Source organism: Mirounga angustirostris, unplaced genomic scaffold (genome assembly GCF_029215605.1).
Source record: "Mirounga angustirostris isolate CCGP_5_RB_7025 unplaced genomic scaffold, mMirAng1.0.hap1 SCAF_10, whole genome shotgun sequence".
NCBI lineage: Eukaryota > Metazoa > Chordata > Mammalia > Carnivora > Phocidae > Mirounga > Mirounga angustirostris.
This window is the reverse complement of record NW_026991718.1, coordinates 80057738-80083947: the sequence shown is the minus strand read 5'-3', so window position 1 is coordinate 80083947 and position 26210 is coordinate 80057738. Positions and strand designations below refer to the sequence as shown.

The 26210-nt window shown below is 41.4% G+C and overlaps 2 protein-coding genes across 51 annotated transcripts in view; one reads left to right on the top strand and one right to left on the bottom strand.

Annotated features, from left to right (window-relative positions):
- MAP4K4 (mitogen-activated protein kinase kinase kinase kinase 4) overlaps positions 1-18915 on the bottom strand; it is a 188143-nt gene extending 169228 nt beyond the window's left edge. For 7 of the 50 annotated variants that reach the window (XM_054509954.2, XM_054509957.2, XM_045885238.3 and 4 more), the window contains exons 1-2: positions 18561-18905; positions 18152-18217 (exon numbers count right to left, since the gene is read on the bottom strand). In XM_054509954.2, the coding sequence (XP_054365929.1) occupies positions 18152-18217; positions 18561-18617 (123 nt within the window). In that variant the 5' untranslated portion in view covers positions 18618-18905. Of the gene's footprint in view, positions 1-18151; positions 18218-18560 lie in introns of all 50 variants that reach the window. The other 43 variants (XM_045885212.3, XM_054509956.2, XM_054509949.2 and 40 more) reach the window with 15 other exon arrangements.
- Positions 18916-19166: 251 nt separating this feature from the next.
- Positions 19167-26210, top strand: part of RFX8 (regulatory factor X8) — a 252412-nt gene continuing 245368 nt past the window's right edge. Inside the window, exons 1-3 of the mRNA XM_064572648.1 lie at positions 19167-19386; positions 19692-19813; positions 24672-24780. The gene's annotated coding sequence lies outside the window, so the exon portion shown is untranslated. The remainder of the gene's footprint in view (positions 19387-19691; positions 19814-24671; positions 24781-26210) is intronic.

Here is a 26210-nt window from a genome sequence, read left to right as displayed (position 1 = left end):
TCTTGGCTTGGTTCCTTAGATTTTTTTATTTTTTCCTCTTTTGTGCTATATGGTATTTAATTTATATGGTCATTGAGATTCTGGAAGAATCATCATCAGATTATCAATGCACTTGCAGGAGTAAGAGGATTCAGGAGTATCTCTAGATGCTCTCTCACAAATATGTGCTTCGGAGTAGGGAACCCTACTATCTGTATGATAATAGACATATGTATGAATAGATATTAATCTGCAAAACATTAAAGCTTTTAATCATGAGAGGAGTTCATTCCAAATCACAAAATGTTTGGCAATCACAAAAAAAGCTTCCTCCTTCCAAGTATGTGCTAAGGGTCAGTGATTAGTAAAAAGATTAACAAAATCAATACGTATTTTGAAGAACAAAGCTGGAGGACTCACTTCCCAATTTCAAAACTTACTACAAAGCTACAGTAGTCAAGACAGTGTGGTACTAGTATAGGATAAACAGAGATCAAGAGAATAGAATTAAGAGTCCAGAAATTTCAAAGAGCTCAGAAACCCTCCAATTCAAGGTCAAGTGGTTTTCAACAAGTGTACCAAAACAAATGAATGGGAAAATAGTCCTTTCAACAAATAGTGCTGGGATAACTGGATATTCACATGCAAATGAATGAAATTGTATCCCTGCTTCTCATCATGTACAAAAATCAATTCAAAACAGATCAAAGAACTAAAATATAAGAGCTAAAACTATAAAGCTTAAAAGAAAACACAGAAGTAAATCTTCATAACCTTGGCTTAAGCAGTGGTTTCTTAGATATGACACCAAAAGCACAAGCAACAAAACAAACAGACAAATTGGACTTACTCAAAATTAAAAGCTATTGTGCTTCAAAGGAGAACATCAAGAAAGGAAAAAAGTCAACTCAAAGAATGGGAGAAAAACAAGTCCTGGCAAAGGACTTATATCCAGAATACATAAAAAATCTTTTAAAACTCAAATATTAAAATAACAACACAATTTTAAAATGTGCAAAGGATCTGAATAACCATTTCTCCAAAGAAGAAATTCACATGGTGAACAAGCATATGAAAAAATCCTGAATATCCTTAGTCATCAGAGAAATGCACATTAAAAACACCAAAATGAGATATCATCAGGATGGCTACAATCAAAAACACAGATAACTACAAGTATTGGAAAGGAAGTGAAGAAACTAAAACCTTCATACACTGCTGGTGGGAATGTAAAATATTACAGTTGCTTTGAAAATAGTCTAGCAGGTCCTTTAAAGGTTAGACAGAGTTCACAGGACCAAGTAATTCCACTCCCAGATATGTACCCAAGAGATCTAAAAACAGTCTACACAAAAACTTGTATAAAAATGTTCATAGCAGCATTATTCCTAAAAGCCCAAAAGTAAAAACAATCAACATGCCCATCAATTGATTAAGAGATAAAATGTGGTATATCTATACAATGGAATATTACTCTGCAATAAAAAGAAATGAAGTACCAATGCATACAACACCGATGAACCTTGAAAACATGCTAAGTGAATTAAGCCAGTCACAAAACACATACTGTTTTCTTTCCATTTATATGAAATGTCTAGAATAACTAAATTCATAAAGACAGAAAATAATTAGTGGTAACCTGTGGCATTAGGTGAGGGAAGTGAGAGAGGTAGTCATAGGAGGATTGTGGTAATGGGTTTCTTTTTAGTGATGAAGGTGTTCTAAAATGTGGCTATGATTGCACAACTCTGTGACTATGCTAAAAGCTACTGAACTGTACACTTTAAATGGGTGAATTAAATGGTATGTGAACTGTATCTCAATAAATTTTTTTTAAATGATGTTTTTAAAATCCAATGTTCAATGTTGTTCCCCTCCTATGCCCCACTACACCTATCAGAAAAGGGAGAAGAGTTGTTTCCACAGTTTGCCATGTTGCTGATGTCTCATAATGAATGAATAGTGAATAGACAGAAAGACTAGACCTATCACTGGACTTCCACTTCTGGCCAAGATGGAGTTAACAGGGACTGGAATTACCTTTCTATTGAAAACAACCAAAACAAACCCATACATAATTCATGAAAATTTTGGTTTTCAAGAAACTAGACATGAAACAATGAAGGATAGTGATCCCTGAGAGACACAAAACAAATGAGGTAAGCCACAGGACTCCCTGAACTTACTCCCTTTACAAAGTTTTAGGGCATGGCACAAGGAGAGGAAACCCAAGCAGAGCCCAGCAGGCCCCCTTAGCTGAGAAGAAGGAGCATGGACTCTAGGTAGACCAAGGTACCTAGAGTTCCAGGTGAGGGTACCGGAGATAAGAGCTGCACACACAAAAAAAGAGAACTCCCAAGCTCTGCAGAGAGATCCCTACATATTCAGCCAAGTTATGATCAACTCCAGCTGATCTTAAGAAAACTACCCAAGGCTGGGAGAGAAAAAAGAAAACTATTCAAAAGGATTAGAAGGAACAATGCAGGTGCTCACACAGCGATGGGAAAAGTACTTGTTCCACAAAACAAATGGAAAAACTCATGTATCATGGGGAATTAAGCAGTATCAGAAAGGACTTGCCTAAGCAGTGGGGCGTAATTAGCAATAAACTGACCACTGCTCCAGAACTCCTGGACAAAAATCATAAAAGCAAGACACAAAAGGACCAAATTATTCCCATGTAATTTAAATGCACCCCCAAGGAAAGAGCTCAAGGATACTTTATAGGCATACAAAAATACCAGCATCCAACAAGGTAAAATTTATCACGTCTGGCATCCACTCAAAGGTTATCAGACAGAAACACATAACGAAAATGAGAAAAATCTATTGAAACTAATTCAATACTGACACAGATATTAGAATTACAGACAAGGACATTAAAATAGGTATTATAACTGTATCCCATATGTTTGAAAAGTTAAATAGAGACCTCAAAAATATTTTTTTAAAGACCCAAATCTTCTCAAGATGAAAAATACAACGTCTGAGATGAAAAATACATTGGATGGGATTAATGGCAGAATCAACAGTGAAGAAGAAAACTTAATTAACAGCACAGCAGAAGAAACCAGCCAAAATGAAGCCCAAAAAGGAAAAAAGAAAATGCATCAGTGAGCTATGAGACTTCAAGTGGACTTGTAAACATGTAATGGGAGTTCCCAAGCCTAAGAAGAGAGAAGGGAGGTGGAAAACAAAACAAAACAAAACTGAAGAAATACTAGCCAAAGATTTTCCAAATTTGATGAAACCTCCAAACCCACTGATCCAAGAAATTCACAAACCGCAACCACAAGAAATGTGAAGAAAGTACATCAAGACACATCACAATCAAGCCACTCAAAACCAGGGGTAAAGCGAAAATCTTAAAAATCAGAAAAAAATGACATGTGTATATATATATATATATATATATATATACACACACACACACACACACACACACAAAGGAACATAACAAGGACAGCAGATTTCTCAATAGAAACAATGCAAGTGAGAAGACTATGGAGTAACATCCGAAAGAAAGAAGAGAAAAGAACCCAGCAACCGAGAATTCTCTATGGAGCAAAAATATCTTCCAAAAATGGAGGCTCAAAAAAAGTTTTCAGATATACAAACCTGAAACAATGCATCACCAACAGACCAGTACTACAAAAAAAAGATAAAGTCCTTCAGACAGAAGGAAAATGGTACCAGAGAGAAATATAGATGTACACAAGGAATGAAGAGTACCAGAAATGTTACTACATGGGTACAAGTATAAGGGTTTTATTCTTACTATTTATATCTTTTTAAAAGATAGTTGACAAAAAATAAATAAATAACAAAAGACAGTTGACTGTTTAAACAAAACAACACCAACATATGTTAAGACTTACAACATATATAAAAGGAAAATGTATAACAAAAATACTATAAGGCCAGGAAGGAGAATGAAAGTGATATTACTATAATGTTCTTACATTATACATGAAGTACCTATCACTTGAAGGTAAACTGTGATAGGTGAAAAGTGTGTACTATAAACCTTAAAGCAACCTATAAAACAATACAAATAGAAATTAAAGCTAATAAACCAAAAAATGGGATCATAAAAACACTCAATTATTCCAAAAGAAAGCAGCAAAACGGGAAAAAGAAGCCACCAATGAGAACAAGTCCTCAATACTGAGAGGCAGAAAGAAATGAAACAGAGAATAAAATTAAAGGTCAAGGAAAAAAATTACATATAAAATTTAGGATTTTAAATCACCTTTTTCATATAATAAGTAAAAAGGAGAATATATATTTTCAGCTAATTGAATAGGAAACTAATAAAACGTCTAATTCAATCTTGGGGCTGATGACTGACAGAGGCCTTGCTTAAATAAAATAAAAAGAATTTCACACCTTGATGGCATCAATAATTAAAAAGTCCTTTTTTCCAGTATGATTAGTGAAAGGTTAGAAATATTTCACTTGATATTAAATTATTTTCAAAAAAAAGCCCACAAAACCATTTTACTCAGGAGGCTCTGGAAAAGAAAATTATCTTTTGTCTATATTATCAAAAAGCAAATACGTAACACCTGAAAAGAAATGCAAAACTTTTTTTTTTTTTTTAAGATTTTATTCATTTATTTGACAGAGAGAGACACAGTGAGAGAGGGAACACAAGCAGTGGGAGTGGGACAGGGAGAAGCAGGCTTCCTGCTGAGCAGAAAGCCCGATGTGGGGCTCGATCCCAGGACCCTGGGATGATGACCCGAGTCAAAGGCAGACGCTTAACGACTGAACCACCCAAGCACCCCAAAACTTCATCTTTTAAATCATTTCCTTGTATAACCCGAACTCCAGAAACTTGCTTAAAACTATCTGAATATCACAAAGCTGCACACCATTGTTCCTATTTTACAGAGGTTGTTTTCAGCCTTAAGATCAAGGGGAGGACCAGCAGCTGAATAAAGTAGTCTCTCCTATGTGTACAGTGTAGGGCACAATGTGGCCTACTCTGGGCCATCCATTCACCAAATATTCCAGATATTATTCCAGATGCTGCTCACAAGATACTCTGAGAGGTCCGATGAGAGCCCCTTCTTCACCCTACCTCTCGTATGGGGATGTTGAGGGTACTAAATGGATAAGCAGATAACCCCTAACTGTTAACAGGGGTTAAATGAAAAATAATGAAAACCAAAAACAGCAGCAGATGTAGGATGCAAGGCCTCCCAAGAGACAGATGGCTCAAGGCAAACTAAAAGGGGCCAGCAATTACCATAATCAATGGAATACACCCCTTCCTATCTTTATTCAAAGTTCTATTAACCAAGATGATGAGTCATCAGCTCCATGGAAAAGTAAGCCCACTGTTCTTTGCTCCTCACCCATCTATGCCTCACCCAGAGAATCTGAATTTAAATCACAAAACTTCATTGCATATATAACCATATCTACTTTATCAGATCCAGCTTAGCTATACACTCCCATAAGCCCTGCTCTTCCCCATCTGCAATTATCATCTTCTTAAAATTGCTTGCTTGCTATATGCTCCACAAGAACATAAGCTGACTAACTGCTCTCCTTGTTCATTGTCACCAGTGAGCAAGCCCCACATGGCGCCTGGCACATACCCTGTATGCCTTAAGTACTTGAGTAATAAATGATTGAAAGGAATCATGCCTAGCAGAGCAGGCTCAAAATGATCTACAGGCAATGAAACACAAAACGGATACTGAACCCTCAAATCACTGAAGGGTAAAAAGTAAACATGCACAAGTTTTTCCTGTGAATTAAGGGAAGGAGGAACAAGAATGGATGAAAGACTGTATGTATATAGAGAGAACAGAATGCTCTAATATGCGAAGTTCAAAGAGGAAAGACCCTGGAATTAAGGCATGCCCCTAGCAGGTGAATGAATACATCCGATGAACTGTGCATCACTTGAATGCACATCCTCAACCTCAGGCAATACTCAGTGCCTAACCTGGGATCCCTATAATAATAAATTGCATGTCCCTGGGAGGTACAGCCCAAACTCAAGTAATATTCAGTCTTTGACCTGAGATCTCAAAACAGAATAATCATAAAACTACACAGCAGTTACATACAGAGAGTCTCAGAAAACCTGATTTGGGGGTGGGGGGGAGGGTCTGGTAGTCAACAGTATTCTGTTACTATCATAAGCAGATAAGAATGAAAGCTCTAAGCCCAAGAATTTCAAAAAAATACACATTATTAAATTTAATTAATTTTATTTTAATGCATAAATCCCTAATAAAAGGTATCATAAAAGTATGTAGAATAAAAAATGAGAAAAATACTCTAAAAGGTACACTTGAAGCAAATCACATGATTACTCATATTCTCCCATATGACATAACAAATCACTTATATTTAGTTTGGTATACATCCTCTGGCCAAAGATAATAGATTCTGTTTTGTTTTGTTTTTAAATCATGGCGAGTCAATAGCTTCCGCCCAAGATAAAATAACACTCCTGTCTTTAGTATCACATGGCACATGGGCTGACTATTGCACACTGGAATCCCCCCAATAAATAGTGAGAAGGAAAAACTGGTTTAGCCTGGTTCTTGTTACCAATGACCTCACTGATAGTGAACAGTTTGTCTTTACAGAGATAAGAAACTGTACTCATGTTTAAAGAAATGACTTAAACCCAGGGACAACTAATAATGAGAGTGGGGAAGGTACAGGCTTCAGGGAAGCAGACAGACACATAGGGTCATAGGAGGTGTTTGGCTATACTGCTGAGAAATGGGAAGACCCAGGCAGGTAAATTCCTACCCCATTCTACATAAGGCTCCAAGGTGCAATCCCATTGTATAGCTCTTCTGAACAAGTCCAGGGTGCCAGGCCAAAACACGTGCTGAATGCATACTCACAACAGCCAGGAACTAGAAACCCCAAAAATGCCTATCAACTGGTGAACAGACAGACAAAACGCAGCATTATCCATACACTGGAAAACCATTCAGCAATAAAAAGGAACAAATACCATACTTAGTAGTGCAGATGAACCTCAAAAGCATTACACAAAGTAAAAGTAAACAGACGCCAGAGACTATACACTGTATGATTCCATTTATATGAAATGTTCAAAAAAGACAAATTTATAGAGGCAGAAAATAGATAAGTGGTTGTCTAGGGCTCTGGGCTGGAATAGGGATTAACTGTAAATGCGTATAAGGGACCCTGCTAGGGTATGAAAGTATCCTAATAATGACCTGTGGTGATAGTTGTACCACTAGGCAAATTTACTAAAAATCATTGAAATCTAAGCTTGAATTGGGTGAATTTCATATACTAAAATGTACCTCAAGAAAGCTGTCAAAAAAACCCAAACAAATCCACTGAACAAACTTCTATCTCTTCAGCAAGCAGCAAGCCTCATGATACATGTAACAGTGCACTGCTCTGCACCTTGCCTCACTTCCCCTCCTCATCATCACCTCCCCGGGCTGGCATCTCCCAAATCAAGTATCAGTCCAGAGGTCATGCACTAAGGCACTGTTTTCAATATTGTTGTTGCTGTTGTTGTTCTGGACAAAAAGTAGCAAATACCTCAGTAAACTGTAGTTTTAAAATCAAAGGTAAGTTTAAAATCAAAGATAAAACTAGTTAACTTCTAATCTGGTGGACTGATCACATGAGTCATGAGGGTTAATTCCCATGAAAATGACTGTAAGGTAAACAGAAGAATAAAGAGACAAAGGGGAAAAGATGACAGCAAAATCATTTCTATCAGGTTTTGACAGCTAAAAATGGAAGGAGAGGTAATTCACTTAGTAAAGAGGAAAACAGTACAACCTAAGTGCCTGCTTCAGGACACCAAGTGAGGCAATACACCCCCACAGAACCCTGAGAAGATCATATTTGGAAGCAACTCATATTACGAAGTATAAAGTATATGACTAATAAAATCCAGAGCACTGGTATTTAGTGACTGAATACCCCAGAACCTCTTTCTCAATCTCACAGTCTGGTGACTATTTCACATCACACCATACACATAAGAAACCAGAGGTCTAGTCTCTGAAGAAACTGAAGGACAAATGCTCCAGATGAGAGGACTTGAGACACAGTGCTGGGCACAGGCTTGAAAAGTTAAGATATTAGACTGCAGGAACTCCAGTCTCATTCCTCCACCCTGAGCCCCAGAAGTCCAATAAACAGATGGATAGGCCCTAGGCAGGAAAGGCCTCTGAGTGTTCTTCTTAGAGAAACTGAACCCAAAGAAAAGATCCACAGGTATCAAGAGGTGGGGTTCCCCATCCATGAGAACATACTGATCCCCACCTGCCCTCCCTACACTTAAGTACCACCAGTCAACAGCCACCTGCCCATACACACTGAGTCTCCAATTCACTTCTAGTGCCTTACTCTTAAATATGAGCAGAGTCACGAATCTCCAGGCACTTAAGGAAAATCTTTAGTATCAAAAAGAGACCAAAATAAACAGGAAAAATAAAATCTGGAAAAAACAGAAGAAAATCCACAAGCACAAGAAAACAACAAAACCAACATAACAAAAAAAACCTATACTCAATACCCTCAGATAGATGACATATATCCAAAGGAGATTACATGCAGTTAAAAACCAAAAAAAGGTATGAAAGAGGGCTGCTCGTATAAATTAAAAATATGATAAAGTTAAAAACCCAACAGAAATATTGAAATGTGTAAGTCAAAGACATCTCATAATAATAGAGCAAAAAGACGCCCCCTAAAAAAAAGTAGAGGAGAAGATAAGAAAATAAACTGAAGAGGTGACTAAGAGAACTTCCAGAAAGAGAAAACAGAGAAGTTGGAGGGGAGAACAAAAATATTTCCCAGGGAAAAAAAGGACATCTCCAGATAAAAAGAATTAAGTACTCAGAACAGTGAATGACAATGAAGGATACTCATAAAATCTAAGAACACCAGGAATAAATAGAAAATCCTAAAAGCTTCTCTAAAACAGATCATACTCAGGGGCGCCTGGGTGGCTCAGTCGGTTGGGTGTCTGCCTTCGGCTCAGGTCGTGGTCCCGGGGTCCTGGGATCGAGCCCCATGCTGGGCTTCCTGCTCAGCGGGGAGATGCTTCTCCCTCTCCTCCCTGCTCCCACTCTCTCTCCCTCTATCTCTGTGTCTCTCTCTAAAATAAAGAAATAAAATCTTTAAAAAAATAAAAATGAAAAAATAAAACAGATCACACTCAAACAAAAGAGCAATGTCTTAAAATTCCAAGGGAAAAATGGATGTTTAACCTAGAATATTTTCTACCAGATTATATAAAAATCCAATGCAAAAGAAAAATAAAGACATTTTCAGCCATCCAAGGACTTCAAACCTTTACATGCTATGCACCCTTTCTTATAAAGCTACTAGAGGATGTGCTTCAGAAAAATAAGGTAGCAAATCCAAAAAGAAGACTATCATATCCAGGAAACAGAAATGATCCAAGGGAACAGTTATGCACCAGGTCTAAGGGGCAACCATACCTGGCCAGCTCTGAGGTACCTCCTGAGAGAAAAAAACGAGTAGAATCAATAGGTTATCTGAAACAAAAAATCATCTGATGTATTTAAGCGTTTGGAAAAACTGTTGATAAAGGATTAACTTTGCTGGGCATTTGATGTATCTTTTAGGGCATATGGGGGAGAAAGTAATCACAGGTATACAGAAAACTAAGCGAATGAAAAAGTATGTCAATGTAAGGGGGAAGGGATGTTTAAAAAAGGAAATATTATATTAGACTGCGCGGCTCAGAGATAAATGGTATTTACATAGTCACGATAATATAAACAATTATCAACCCAAAATTATGATATACGTACTCATGTAAGAGAGGAGGTGAGTTTAAGAGCTAATCTTCGACTACCACAGAAGTTCAAAAACCATAGTTCAACAACTGTAACTACTATTACAGTAAGTCAAGAAATGCATAAAACTGATAAATCAAGAAATAGCCACATGAGCACAGAATTTAAAAATACGGAAGTAAATTTCAGAGATGGCAACCAAAAACTGAAAATAGATGCCCTCTTGGAAACAGGAAAACTCCAAGGTCTGATAGGAGAACTTCGGTACCATTTGGCTGCAACCACATGCATTCATAACTTTGATAGGTTCTTAAAGCTCTATTTATCATAAAACGAAAATAAACTTTTAAAGTCATAATGTAAAAGTGTGTGGTTTTTTCCATTATTTAAATTTAATAGGATAATTTGTCAGCATCGGGCCCTATCTGAGATAGTTACAATGCCCCGGGGCTCAAAGGCAAATTAAGCACCAAGCTGTGGGCAGCATGTGCTCTGGGCTCCCTCCTTCTCCAGGGTGGGAGAACACCTGCTAGGCTTGGACAATGGCCCCAATTCTCCAGCTTGCTGATGCAGCAGATCAACCCAAAGGCTCATAAAGAGCCCTGAGCCCAGAATCAATCCTGCCAGTTCAGTGCTCCTCAAAGTGTGGTCTGCTGACTAGGGTACACAAGGAGATAATTTCAGAAACCGAGAAAAACTGTAAAAATTTTTATAGCAATTTAACAATGTAACATTATGGCTTTTCATTCTAATAATAAAAAGACTTAGGCTGGTATTTTGTGTGTCTACTTTCTCCTTTCACTTTTCTAGTCATTTGTTTGTACTGTATTTTACAGGACAAAGAAGCCCTCTGAGGCTGAAAAAGTGCACTTGAAGTCTGAGCCAGTTCATGCCCTAGTGCATGTGCTGTGTCTGAATGCAAGTATGCTGGGCAGAGGACCTGGGGAGACAGAGACATTACTGGATTTAGAGTGCATATCACATGCTTGGCATTTGTGCCCATCCCCCCATCCTTCCTGAGTTCCTTGAGGGTAAGCCAACTGCCTGCTTCGTTCACCACTGTATATATACCCAACATGCAGAGCAGTGCCCAGGGCCCAGCTTGGGCAAGAGCGCAATGAGAACTGGAAGTGGCATGAAACCAGCCCTTTATGGTTAATCATTTTGCATCTTGTCTCCCCAACTTAGTTCTAAGTTCCTCATAATGCCACACAGATGTCAGGGTTTCCAAAAGTCCTAAAACTTATCATTCTACCCTTTCTTTTTAAACTCTCATAGAAAAAACTGCCTCCAGGGGCGCCTGGGTGGCTCAGTCGTTAAGCGTCTGCCTTCGGCTCAGGTTATGGTCCCAGAGTCCTGGGATCGAGCCCCACATCGGGCTCCCCGCTTGGCGGGAAGCCTGCTTCTCCCTCTCCCTCTCCCACTCCCCCTGCTTGTGTTCCCTCTCTCGCTGTGTCTCTCTCTGTCAAATAAATAATGAAAAAACTGTGTCCCAACTCAGTGCCTCCCACATCACTTCTCTTCTGAATAATGCCAGTGGACTTTTATTACTGAATCAGCCTAACAGAATATCATATTCTGTCCGGTGAACAGTCGTCCAGCACTATAAAACCTAAGAGCATATGGCTGCCACACTGGTCACTGGCAATATATCACCTGGCCTTCTCCCTTCTCCTCCTAGCCATCCCTCCATATATTTATCTTGATTCAACTCTGGTGTTATCATGTTATGAGAACAAAATAACTGCCAACCAAATCTTCCAAAAGCTAAATAAGCACTTGGAAATCTCTACCCCCGATCATAAATTGGTCCCAAATTAAATATTAAATATATTTTAATACTTTAACACAGTGGGCAATTCACACTAGTATTATAAGAAACCAACTTGAATTCATGAAAAATCTGTTTGTAGTAACTATTCAAAGCAATTACCTGTTAGTAGTTAATCAGATGATCTGTGATCACTATCTATGAACGTTTTTAAAGCACTGATTTCACAAGGTAAGATGGTGACCTAAAATTGTTTCAACCCTTAAAATTATCAGAAATTCTAAATAAGTACTGTTTGATTTTAAGAACTTACTGTGGAATAAGCCCTTGCCTCTAATACAGTCAACTGTCATGGGGTCTGCACTTGTGTACAAGGTCCATAATAGACCCATATATAAGATGGAGAGTGAGCCTTCCAGGTTATCACATATTAGGGCTGCCCTCCGGTCAACAGTTGTGCTTCAGGCCTGAAAGCGGTACACTTGTGCAGTTATTTAAATATCCTATTGCTCTCTACCAATTTTAAAAATGATGGAATATAAAAAAATGAAAGCACTGATACTAATGATAGGAAGCACAGGGATCATAAATTTAAAACAGCTCAATAGATAGAAAACATCTGATGCCTTAAGAGTAGGCAATCTCTTGGCTTAAGCAAGATGACCAAGTATTTACTAATAAAGCAAAGAAACACAATAAAAGACCATGGATGAAATTCATGTAAAAGCATCCATCTCCAGTTTATACTATTTTTAGTTCCCTGGGAATGAAACGCCTTAGATGATTATTCCTTGGCTTATTAGCACACTTGTTCAGGGATGCATTATTTCAAAAGTAGGATGTATTACTTCAAAGTCTTTGCCCTGCTAGTATCAGTCCACAAAATCTACAAACACACACACTGCACCAAAAGTGCCCCCCAGATAATACTTTTGGATTATCTCAATATGTAGAAATATACATATATCCAAAACTGGTTTAAAAAAAAAAAGGCAAACTCTGGAAAACTGTATGGAGGTTCCTCAAAAAGTTGAAAATAGAGCTACCATATGATCCAGCAATTGCACTACTGGGTATTTACCCCAAAGATACAAAAGTAGGGATCCGAAGGGGTACGTGCACCCCGATGTTTATAGCAGCAATGTCCACAATAGCCAAACTGTGGAAAGAGCCAAGATGTCCATCAACAGATGAATGGATAAAGAAGATGTGGTATATATATACAATGGAATATTATGCAGCCATCAAAAGGAATGAGATCTTGCCATTTGCAACGACGTGGATGGAACTGGAGGGTATTATGTTGAGTGAAATAAGTCAAAAAGAGAAGGACATGTATCATATGATCTCACTGATATGAGGAATTCTTAATCGCAGGAAACAAACTGAGTGTTGTTGGAGTGGGGGGTGGGGTGGAGGGATGGGGGGACTGGGCGATAGACACTGGGGAGGGTATGTGCTCTGATAAGCGCTGTGAATTGTGCAAGACTGTTGAATCTCAGATCTGTACCTCTGAAACAAATAATGCAATATATGTTAAGAAAAAAAAAAAGAAGAAGAAGAAGAAGGTAGCGGGAGGGGAAGAATGAAGCAGGGGAAATCGGAGGGGTAGACGAACCATGAGAGATGATGGACTCTGAAGGGCAGGCAGGGTTCTAGAGGGGAGGGGGGTGGGAGGACGGGTTAGCCTGGTGGTGGGTATTGAGGAGGGCACGTTCTGCATGGAGCACTGGGTGTTATGCACAAACAATGAATCATGGAACACTTCATTTAAAACTAATGTTGTAATGTATGGGGATTAACATAAGAATAAAAAAAAAAAGGCAAAACTACAAGTTTGCAGCTATGCAAATGAATATTTATTTATTAGAAAGTTTCAAGCAATAAGAAATTTTAAAACCACCATGAGTAGGATTTTATCTGGTGGTTGGATTTTGTTAGGCTTTTATTTTATGATTTTATTTAATTGAAGAGTTTGGGAAATTTAGGGCTGGTATCTTTTAGGAGAGCTACACACCAATACATGTTCAATGGGGTTGGCTTCCTCCCACCTTACCCAAGTCCAGAATTCTTCTAGCATGAAGGAGCCCTATGTCTCAGAACAAGTCTGTACATGCCATTCAGTGGCAAGTCAATCCTCCTCGTAATGAAAACATTTAGTTCCTCAAAATTCATTTTGCCCCACTGGATGTCTTTACCTCTAGTTAAGAAAAATAGATGCTACACTTAAGGGATAACATTTAGAGAAGCCCCTCAAAAAAGTTTAAGTGTTTGATCCAAAATATTAATGATTTTTAAAAGCCACACAATTTATATAGCACTTTATTGCTGAGCAATCGGAAGTAATTTTAGCACTTTCACAGATCCCAAGGCTCCTCCTAATCCAGTGGACAAACAGTGTACCCATTTAAAGGGCCACACCAAAGCCTGCAGAGAATGAATTTAGCAGGTTGACCTCAGCAAGGAAGAATGTCCAAGAATCCAGCCCAACATTCCTCTCTACCGCCACTGCTACTACCCTGCCCCAGCCTTCACCTCCTCTCTTCTGGACCATTGTCCTAGGCCAACCATCTTACCTGCTCCTTCCCCAAAGATCATCTAATCAGGTTTCTTACTCCCAGGGGTCTCCAAACCCAACAAAATCTTCAATGATCCCTCAATGCTCATCTCTCCTTAACTCACGAACAAATAATCTCTCCCCAGATGCCCACTACTCCCTAAACTTCCTGTCATTCCCAAAGAGGTCACCCTCAGCCCTCTGTCACACACACCCCTCCCCCCCTTTCTTCAGTAATGAGGGGAACAGCCTTAGCACCATGCCCTAAACGGCAACAAACTCTCAGTGTTGCTTCTGCTTACGATCTTTAGGCCCAGAGTACTCTCCTTCTCAACTTTCAAGGTTTACAGCCTATCCTCCAAAGACAGGGTCAGACAGGGTCAGACAGGGTCAAGATAGATGCTCAGTCCTCAAAAAAGGCATCCATCCTTCCTGTGAGCAAGTCCTGATGCCAGACATTGCACCTGCTAGATTCTAAACTCCCTAACTTCCCCTCTCACTACCTACAGTACCTTTCCAGGTGTAGGATTTTCCTTCTCCTAGTCAAGACATTTGGAACACCAGTCACTGTATGCTTACAAAATACAAAATAACAGGGTAACCATAACCCCAAGGAAAAAACAAAAATGGTCAAATAAATATTAAAAATATTATATATAATATAAAAATAATAAAACCCAATATAACATAAAAACAAACATTTTTTCTGGTTTTGTTTTTTAAACAGTCACTGTCCCCCTTTGATGAAAATAATTAAAATTCACTAGATTTACTTAACATGCACAAGATCACCTTATAAACACTTTTTTATAAATGGTATTCTGAATGAAACCTTGTAAACTGAAATTCACAATATTTTTCTTAAGTTTTAATTTATGAGCATTCTTCCCAGTGATCCCTAAGAAACCTAATGCAAAAAATATATTTCTCTGAATAGGACATATTCTGTGTTTCAACTCTTTCCTTTAAGATAGTTATACACTGTTCGCGGGGGCGCCTGGGTGGCTCAGTCGTTGGGCGTCTGCCTTCCGCTCAGGCCATGATCCCAGGGTCCTAGGATAGAGCTCGTATGGGGCTCCCTGCTCGGCAGGGAGCCTGCTTCTCCCTCTCCCACTCCCCCTGCTTGTGTTCCCTCTCTGTCTCTCTGTCAAATAAATAAATAAAATCCTTAAAAAAATTTTTTTTAAATATTTAAAGATAGTTATATACTGTTCAACTATACCCAGACTATTTACCAATTTTGTCAACGATAGAGAAAATTATAAACCACCCCCTAAAAAAGTCACTTTTAACAGCAAAACCCAGAAAACTCCCTCTTTTTACTCACTCGCCTCACATAAATACAGCCTTCTCAAAATAAGCAACCACAATCACTAAAAAATAAAAAGCTCATAGAAAAAACAGAAAATAGAAGATATAGCAATGAAACAAAGGAGGGCTACAGGTTGGTCAGCTTAAAGGTATTTTACCTGAATTTATGTTAAGAAAAAAGCTTCTTTATAAACAAGTTATTACAAATATTTTCCCAACTCAGATGCTATTCACACTAGTGGATGTTTAGTAATAAATAAATGCTAATATTAATAATCTAATCCCCAAACCACCACATGCAAACCATGCCAACAAATCCTAAATAAACTCCTCTGCATAATATAAATCATTCTAGAAATTAGACATTGAAAGGGAGACGCAAATGGAGATGTTAAATGCTTCTCCTATTTCTACCATCTACCAAGACTGAACTTCCCAGTATCAGTTCATATTGTGATGCAAGAAAACATCTATGAAAAATCAGGAAAACCTTAAGACTGAATATCTGATACTATGGAATTAACTTTTTAGGTGTCAGAATGGCACTGTGATTATCTGAAAAACAAAAACAATACATACTTAACTATTTATGGGTGAAATGGTATCTAGGCTTTAACCTTAAAATACTAACGGAGAAAGACTATAAATGAAACCAGATCAGTCATGTGCTGATTAACTGTTAAGTTGGGTGATCTCTCTCTCCTTGTGTATGCTTGAAATCTTACAGAATAAAATAGAACTGCTGGTGAGCAAAACCTCAGGCACTATTTTGTATGTGTGTATGCCACTTTTGCACAGATTTCTTAATTTGTTAGGTTTGCATAATTTGAGAATTTCTTCTCAACTGTACAGACTTTGTAGTCAGAGAGCTGTGTCACCGCCAGTATCCCAAATGCTTCCCAACTGCACCGCTCAGCAAATCTATTTCAAAAGCTTGGGGGAAGGAGGGGTGGAACCAAAGGAAATGAAGAGGGGGAAAAAATTTAACAGTGAACCTGCCCAAACTGTTACCATAAAGAACTCCCACCTCTTAAAGCCACTTAGTACACATTCAGGTTTCACTCTTTCTTTCTTCTTACGGTTTAAAAATGGACTGCTGGCTTCTAGTTCACTTCACTACCCTTCACATCCACCCATGCTGACCGAGGAAGATACAAACAATCCAACTACTGTGTAACCAGGTCAAAAACAAGCTTTGGCTAACTCACTTGGAAGAGTACACTCACCACTTAGATTTGGCCAGAAAAACTAGGTTAGAAAAAAACGACTGGGGCTTAAACAAACACTGGGGCTGGGGAGAGTGTCTTAGAGCCAGTTACCAGGCCACTCAGTGAGTTGCAACACAATCTTTTCCAAAATTTTCCAAAGGCTTCCAAATTCAGTTGAGCCCAGCAGGCTGAGTTAACAGGGCTTCCTTTCAAATTCAAAAATCTGGCCCCGGCCCCAACAGTTAACCAACAAAACACATGCTAATTCACTTGAGATCACCTAAGAATACTGACTCAAGTTCAGAGCACAGGCCGGTACACAGCCCGGTACCCAGCCCAGGCCAGGGGAAGTTGGAGCTGGGGAGAGGCGTTCAAGGGATAGATAAACCCTATTCATAAAGCATAAAAGAGACAATAGGATCCACACTTAATTTGGCCTAAGAAAATGTCTACAGTCAGCTTCCAACCCCCTCCCTCCATTTCTAATGAGACAATGACAATTCTTCATGGTGAACCACAAAGCCCTGCTCATATTTTTTTTCTAGCCCCTTGTATCCACTCTAACAGCCAGAAAACACCACCAGTGCAGATTACTTTTAGAAAAAGTTTAGCAATAAGAAATAAATCAGGACAGGGGAAATTTAACATTCTGTTTCGAATCTTCAAGGCCTGCGCCTCCATTACCTACAGCTCTTTCAGAAGCTCTAGAATGTGCTCTGAATAAAGTGAACAGCACTGTTAGTCACATCAGGTGTCAGCCACTCAGAGTAGACGCACAGTCTCCAGATTTGTTAGTTTCATTTACCGTTGGGAGGCGGGTGTTAAAAAAAGAGACAGGCCTGGGGTGGGTGTGAAATCTGGGCATCCTCTTGACTCCTCGCTCTCCCTCATCTGTTTCAATTACACACCTGTCAAACAGGTTATTCCTGGAATTCAGATTTTATAATCCTCATGCTGTAATTCTTCCTGCTCCTGGTGCCCAAACACACACCCCTCCCTGTTTCCCCAAAATATGTATGTATCCATCAGCAGCATGTATGATAAAGTTAAGAAGCAGTCCCAGGTAACACCAAACTCCTCACCTTAAGCACTTTGCAAACATTAAAACGAGGCAACACGAGGACAATTTTCAAGAAGGCCAAGGCAGTGGTTTAGGATAATCATAGGCCAGGCCTGCCTATACTGAATTTTAATTAAGACACACAAACTCAGACGGCCGGAATTGGGGTAAACGAAGAATTAAGGTCGCCTTATGAAAAAATGTTTTCCCATTTACTGAAGAAAAGTGCATGCCTAAGAGTGTAGCTTATTTCCTTATCTCAAAGCCAGGAAATGAGGTCTTTTAAGGCCAGCCTGAATATAAACTCCTGTTTAAAAAGAGAGGGACTGCAAGGCGAAACCCCTTTCCCAAGTTTGGCCAAGTGGCGTGGCCTCCAGTCAGCAGCGTGTTTATCACTCTTCTCCTCGTCCCCCAACAAGAAGTTCCAACGTGCCACGGGAAACAAAGACGGCGCCTCACACCGACCTTATAGACTTGTCCATAGGTGCCATTTCCAACCACTTCCACCAGCTCAAAAATCCCAGCAGGATCCTAGAGGAGAGGAGGGGAGGGGTTAGAATTTAAAAGCAGCACAACAATGAATAAATAAAGCGGGGCAGTTGGAGATAAAGGGCGACTGCAAGCCGGGCGGGCTTCGTCCCGCGCGGTCCCCCAGCGCCCGAGGCCGCGCCCGGGGCGCGCGGGGCGCGGCGGGGTGGGGGCGTCGGCGGAGGGTCGCGCCCCGCCGCCCCGCACATGCCGACGCAGGCAGACAAAGGGGCCGCCGCGCCCGAGGCTCTGCCCGCGGCGGCGCCCGAGCGCCCGGCGGGCCAGGGCGCGGCCCCGGCTCCCCGCTCCCGGCGCGCTCGCCGCGGGGCCCGTCGTGGCCACTCACCCGCAGGGAGGAGAGGTCGATGTCCACCAGACTTTTTGCAGGGGAGTCGTTCGCCATTTTCCCTTTTTGCCACCAAACAAAATAGTACCAATAATATATCTGTTTCTCTATTTATTTCCGTCACAGGCCAGGCCGCCGACGGCGCCTCCTCGCACGGGAGCGGGCGGCCGGGACTCCGCCTCGCGCGGCCGGGAGCGGCGGCGGCGGCGGCGGCGGCGGCGGCGGGCTGGTCGCGGTTCTCGGCCGGCCCGGGCCGCGCGCGGACGGCGGACGGAGCGTGCGCGGGGCGGCGGCGCTCACACCATGGCGCGGGGCGGCCGTCAGGCCCCCGGGCGTCGCCCGCCGCCTCAGGCCCCGGCGCCCGCGCCCCGCGCCGCGCGCCTGGAGGACGGGCCCGGAGCGTGGGGCCGCGGCGCCGCCGAGAGTTGAGCGAGTGAGCGCGAGGCAGCGAGACAAAGATAACCCGGGGGGCGGGGGCGGAGGCGGGGAGGGAGGCGGGGAGGGAGGGGGCGGGGGCGGCGGGGAGGGAGGAGGAGAAACGGGACACCGAAAATATATTCTGAGGAGAGAGAAAACAGCTCCCCCTCTCCTTCCCCGGCAGGAAAAACGAGCGGAAACGCACTCCCAGCCCGAGCCCCGCTGGGGAGGGCGCGGGGCGAGGCGCCCGCGCGGCGTGAATATTCAGCAGGGGTGGGGCCCGAACAATGGCCGGCCGGCGGGCAGCGCGGACAGCGGCCGGGACGCGGCGGGTGGCTGGCGGGGCGCTGGCGGAAAGGGCCAGAGTAGGGATGGGACGGACCGGGACGTCCGCGGTGAGGTGCCGAGGGTGAGGAAACGCCCCATCTCGCACTAACAATAAAGGAAGCAGAAGTGACCTGGACCCTGGCCGCAAGCGCACGGAGGCGGAGGGACCCTTGTCTCCGGGAAGGGCTGCATCCCGCCCCGCCGGCCGGCCGCGCCCGGGCTCTAGAGGGACGCGGAGGGGGTGTAGCCACCCCCAGCGACAAGGGGCCTGCCTTTCCCCTCACCCCCCGCGTATCCCATCCCTTTCCCCCACCGCCAGATTCTATACTCCTAAAACCCTCATTTCCGGTTTCCCTACACGGTTTTCTTTTCCTCTCTATCTTGCAGGCTACGTTTGTGACAGGCTTGTAGGTGCGGAATTCGTTGAGCATCACCTGGCCGCCGGGGCCCAAGGCTTTCGGGGGAAACAGAACCCAAAACAGCGCTGTCTTCCTTACCTCCCTCAGTAGGTGAGCACTATGTTTGGAGCCCTAAGTGCTAACCCCCCGTTCTGTGCCTAGAGATCGTTAAGGATCAGTGAACCGGCTTCTGCCAGCAACTTTGGAAGCTTGTCGGTAGTTAGGTAATTTGATCCTGTTAAAAGGAATATATTGTCTGTGCACAACAGTCATTTTTATCACATCACTCCACTGTACAAAAACTATCAATGGCTCCCTATTACCTCACAGCAGGTTCCCAAACCGAAGTGCATCAGAATCACCAGGAAGGATTGTAAAAGCACTGATTGCTGACCCGACCTCCAGAGTTCAGCAGGTCTGGGGATGGGCCTGAGAATATGAATTTCCAGCAAGTTGTCAGATGATGCTAACGTTGCTGTTACAGGGATCACACTTGGAGAACAAGAGCCTTACAGGATGAAAATCTAAGGCCCTTCACAATTAGGCTTCACAAACATCACCGTCATCATCATCCAGCAGTTCTTGCTTTATGTACAGTACTTATAGCCCTTGTGTATTAGTATCCACATTTTAAGGATAAGGAAACCAAAGTACTGAGAGATAAGAAATGTGCCTAAATTCCTTAAAAGCACAGCCTGGAAGTAGAACAGGGATTCTCACTAGGTCAGCCTACTCTGAAAATCCAATATTCTGATTCAGCCAAGTTAATCTTTTACCAGGAATATGTTTAGCACTCTCCTGCCTCTCAACGGTTTGGTTTCCAAGATTTTCAACTATGAGAATCCCTTGTAAGGGACTCCTGGAATCCTTTGATTAGGAAAATCATGGTAACCAACATGTTGCTATGAATTCAGTAGTACTTTTAAATGATTTTGTTTTTTAATGTATTCACAGCATTGGCATTATCTGTGGTGTAAATAATTATTTACTCAGCTAGGTTGGTGAGCATGTGAAATTTCAGACCATATTACTACTAATAGTATTTTAATAGTATTTATTATTAATAATAGATAACACATACTCAGTCCTGAAAATGTGCTAAGTCCTTTATATACATTATCTCATTATTCTTCACATTAACCCCGAATGGTAGGTACTCTTATTTTTCCCACTTTACACATTAAGAAACCAATGTTTAAAGAAGTTAATTGACTTGCTTGGTGTGCACAGCTGAACCCAATGCAGGAATGCAGCCCCTTCCGCCCCCCACCCCCAACCCCAAGCCAACCTCCCTCCACAGGTTCACTCATGATATTGAGGCCCAACTCAGACCACTGCCTTCTTCTCTGCCTGGCCAGATTCTCCATCACCTCAAGCTCAACTCAGAAACCAACTCTTCTTTCTCCTACAAGCTTTCTCTGAATCTCTCCTAAACTGCTATTGCCCATGTTACCATTGTGACAGTTACTTCTCATTTTCAATTCAGGACCTTTTCTTGAAGTGCCTTACCGAGCACAAGGCACTGACTTAGCCATTGCCCAAGATATAAGGAAGATGAAGCCAGCTACTCTCAAAGAACTTATAATTTGATAATGAGTATGAGACAGTCTCAGAAGTATCTATAGTTAAAGGCAGAACATTATAAATTCTGGCTGTATAGAAAGAACATTAAACAGGTCTAATGAAAAGTATGCTAGATTTGAGGCAAAACTGAACTAGGTTTGAACCTAGTTCTACTATCAACTGTGCAACCTTGAACATGTTTAAATTCTGAGCCTCTGTCTCTTCTTCTGTTTACGAGATGAAGACTAGGGCTTAGAAGAGCCATGAAGGGGCCATCTCAAGAGCACAGGCCAAAGGAATAAGGCCTGGAGAAAGGAGATACAAGGTTTTGGGCCAGTAAACTCTCTTAAGACTCGGCATCTGATGGGATGCCAGAGTCAGTGTAGACAAGGGGGTAAAAGATTTGCTTGTGGCCCAGAGCTTTGTTCACACTTGGGAGGATACTGTCAGGCACAGAGGAAAGGATAGGAGTTGTTGAGTGGTGGTGACAAAGGAAGGTTTTGGACTCTGTGGGAAGTTAGTTATCTTTTCACGCAGAAGCAGTGACACCTGCCCAGCTTGTAACTCTGCTTGAGATCCAAGGGTAAGGACCATTTTCTCAGTCAGCGGCCCTATGTTAGCCCAGGCTGCCATAATAAAATCCCATAGACTGTGTGGCTTAAATAACAGAGATTTATTTTCTCGCAGTTCTGGAGGCTAGAAATCCAAGATCAATGTTCCAGCTGATTTGGTTTCTGGTGAGAGCTGTCTCCCTGTCTTGCAGATAGCCACCTTCTCACTATTGTCCTCACATGGGTTTTCCTCAGTGCTAGTACACGGGGGGGGGGGGGGGGGGGGGAACCATCTGGTGTCTCATCTTCTAAGGACACCTACCCTATTCTATCAGGGCCCCACCTTTATGACCTTATGAATTTAAACTTAATTATTTCCTTAGAGACCCCATCTCCAAATACCGCCACGCTGAGGCTTAGGGTTTCAATATAAGGGGGACACAAACATTCAGTCCATTACAAGCCATGTGCAATACATAATATCAGCAAGTAGACTTAAGTCATGGCCCTTGTCCTTAAGAATCTGTCTGAGAACACAAACCCACCCAAAAAGATAATCAAGATGATAATTTGGAAAATAAATGCTACTTTGGCATTTTAGGCTGGCGGAAAAGATAGCTTGCTTAGACAAAGAACGTGAAGTTGAAAATGAGGAAACTGGCCACACTGGGCCAGAGGACTCACTCAGAGAACCCGGAGAGATAAATCTAGACCGGTTAGGTGGGACCAGGAGACCCAGCTGAGGCATGGGTGAGGTGGAGTTAAAAACAGAAGCCAGATTATCAGTCAAGTCAAGGAAGGAGCAGCCTAGCCTTGGCTTCCAAGAGCCCCAGTGGCAGGTTAGATGCTTATGTGTTTAGCTGGCTGTGGGATATAATGTGCATCTTCCCAGGGTACAATGGGCCAGTCGGCAATTATCTCACCCAGTCACAGAAATCCCAAGGAGAGCTGAATTATGCAAGAAGTTGTCAATGACAACCCCTGTATATCACTTTACTTACTTCCTAGTTTTTCCTTTGTTGCAAAAATATTGATGGCAATTTTTAACCTCAGTTTGAGGCAGGGCAAGGAGGGCAGCAGATCTGTGACACTGGACTGCATGAATATAACTTAAGAGCTCAGGGTTAGTGAGGACTTAGGACACCTGGAAATAAATGTTGGAAGCAGGGGGAATTGAGTCAAGCAAAGGAAGCAATGGTGGAATGTGTTCAGGAAAATCTCAAAAAGGGAAAAGCCTGGCTTAGGGGTCAGAGATCTGAGTTCCTCTTCTCTGATGGACAAGTTGTTAAGCAAATGCTCACCCTCTCTGCCCCTCAGTGTTCTAACATGTGAGATTAGGGGGTTGGATGGAAATGACTCTTAGGACCTTAGAGACTCCTATAACCCAGGCCTCAGCCCTACATCTGCTTATACCTCTTAGCCAGAGTGGAAAGGGGTTGATATGAGCAACGGAAATTCATGGAACATGTGGTTGCTGTAGATTTGGCAGCAAAGCTCAGTCGTTTAAAAGCCATCTTTGAGCATTGGTAGAGAGAATAAGAATCTTTTTTGACTGGCATATCAGTTGAATTAAAAGGAAGCAAGTACTCTAGTGCACAACAGGCTGGAAGGCGAGGGATGCAGAAGCAGATCAAATGGGCAACAAAAGAAGAAGCAGACCAGAGGCAAGACAAACATCCTACCCTAGCTACCAGGGCTATCAATGCTGTCACTTCTGTGATGAGGAAGTCATCTTAGCTCAGACCTCCCAAAAGGAGATCCTGACACAAAGATTTGGTGCAGGTAGTTTATTTAAGAGATGATTGCAGGAAGCCCAAGTGAAAGAGAAGGAAAAGTGAAACATGGAGATGAGCCAATGAGGAGTGTGTTAATGAGCAGGTTTTCACTCTGGGCAACTGGGCTAGATGTCCCTAGCTAGCTAGAAAAAGAAAATGTAGATTCCTCTTACTTTATGTGTTCATGGAAAAGTTTTTGGTAAACATATTTTTAAAAAACAGAACAGTATTTTAAACGCAGAGGAACTTGCTCTTTATAGAACACCTATTTGAAATGTTTTATGAAGGGGATTACCGTTTGTTTGTTTACAAAAAACATCCCCTTTTTGTAAATTTGTATTTTGCATGTAAGGATTGCTTCAATCAAGCTCCACTATGAAAAGTCCTTTACCTACAGAATCATCAAGGGGCCTCAAAAATGAAGTCAGAGATAGCCCTAGCTTTAGAAATCAAGGTGCAAGCCATAGGAAGTGGTTGGGAGAAGCCGGATGGGGACATTAAATAGTTGTCAAGTATGTCTGGTTTTGATAGATGGTTGAATGAGTGGAATCAGGCTCTGCCAACAGAAGGCCAAGGTAGGCCTGCTAGCTGAAGAGATAACAGACTTTTATTGATCACATATTTGTGTCCTAGGTCTGTACAGCGAAATCTCAGGAAGTGATTAGACCAATGGGCCTCTCTTATGCTCAGCCATTTAATATCTCACAACTGAAATAGGATCATGAGTTTGAATATGATGCATCAGATCCTGGCCAATATGCATCAGAACCTCCATTGAAGAGGAGTTCAATCATAATCAAGTTTATCCCTTTAAAAATGAATGAACCACAAGTCTCCATTGGTGATATGCAAGTTGGCCAGTGCTATAGATTTGCAGTTCTCAGTTGATTATAGTGATTCCGCTCTCAAAATCTTCTAAAATATGCTCTATAATAAAAGGTTAAGTGGTGACCTACCAATGATAAACTATGAACTGTAAATGCCATATTTATGAATTACAAAATGTGAGGCCTTTCCTATTCTTTTGAATAAATATAATTATCATCTTTATCTTCTTGTCTGTGTATATTCTATATTTAGTGGCCAGCTAACTTAGAAAATATCATCAGGACCAGATCAAGAGGCCAGCCATGACTGACATGGATCACCTGGATTTGTCCTAATTCTTGGCTACAGGCAGCTCCATGAGGTTAGTTGGGAGTGCGGACCCTGGTGCTGGGGAGAGGACAAGCTGGACAAGAATGTGTATCTAGATCAGCATAAAGTGTTTATCGCTCCTAGACATGCAACTCAGAGTCACAAAAAGGAAAGACCACTTATTCTCACAGAATTGCATCTTTTATTGCATTCGAACTTACCATTATTAGCTGCCTACCTGTATTCAAATTTATAATAGTACTTGTGGAGAAGTGTTACACAAAAATGATCTTTAGAATTCACAACTTAGCTTTTCAGTTATATAGAGAGGAGAAAATGCAGAGGAAGTGGAGTGCCAATAGATGGCAAGGGGAATTGAAGAGGGAATGCTCTGGATATGGCAACAACATAAACCAACTTATAAATGTCACCACCCATTTTGAAATTTCCAGGAACTGGGAACAAGACAGTCATTCAGAAGAGAGAACTAGGCCTAGGAAAAATTGAAAAGCTGTTTTTCATAACTTAATTCTTTACACACAACAGACCTTAAGAAACTCCCTTTCTGTATAGCCATTTTACACATGCAGTGGATGAAGAACTAGACGATGTGTTCTCTTTTACAAAAGGTGTTCCCCTAAGCCCTGGGGTTTCCTAAAGGCAGTTCAGGGGCTGCCTGGATCCCAAGGGAGGGTTAGGGACTTGGTAATAGGACTGCTGAGCTTGTTGCCTGGCCCTCTGTGCCATCACATGGGTTCTGCTTTTCTATGTTTTATAAATGGGGAATATGAGTAACAGTTTATGAAGATAAGGTTTCCATGGCTGAGAAAAGTTTGCAAATCACAAGCTAAGGTATACTTAGAACCAAGATTTCTACGATCCCATGACACAGATATCTGTTAGATTTATGCTGAGCTCAAAACGAAGCAGCACTTAAGGCATTTTTAAATCATGGCCATGAACTGAGTGGAAATGATGCAGGAGTGGGAATCAGGAAACCAGATTCTGGTTCTACCAGAGTCTATACTGTCACAGCCTGGTGTCATGAGACCAAGTAGTCACTAACCGGTTCACTAATTATCAAATGCTTCATTCTCATACTACCTCTTATACATAGATCTGAGAATTCCTGTCTTAAGTATGACCATGATCTATTAGGGTCTACCTGACGGCCTGTTTTTTACTAAATAACCTACCTCCAATTTCTCACACAGCACGATGTAGAGAGAATTGATGAGATGATGATTTTTAATTTCTTAAAGTCAGATCCAATAGAATGACTGAAAAAATGAAAACAGTAGAATAATAAAATAGAGTTGCCCAAAAATAATCTGGGCAACACTGCTTATATTGACAAATTTCAAGGATGTTTACCAAAAGTTTGTAGTAATATAGAAATGTGTGTTATTGTGCTATTTGAAAATATCGCTATAAGTTGGTATGAGATTATAGTCATAGCTGCACAAAAGTTAAAAACTATTT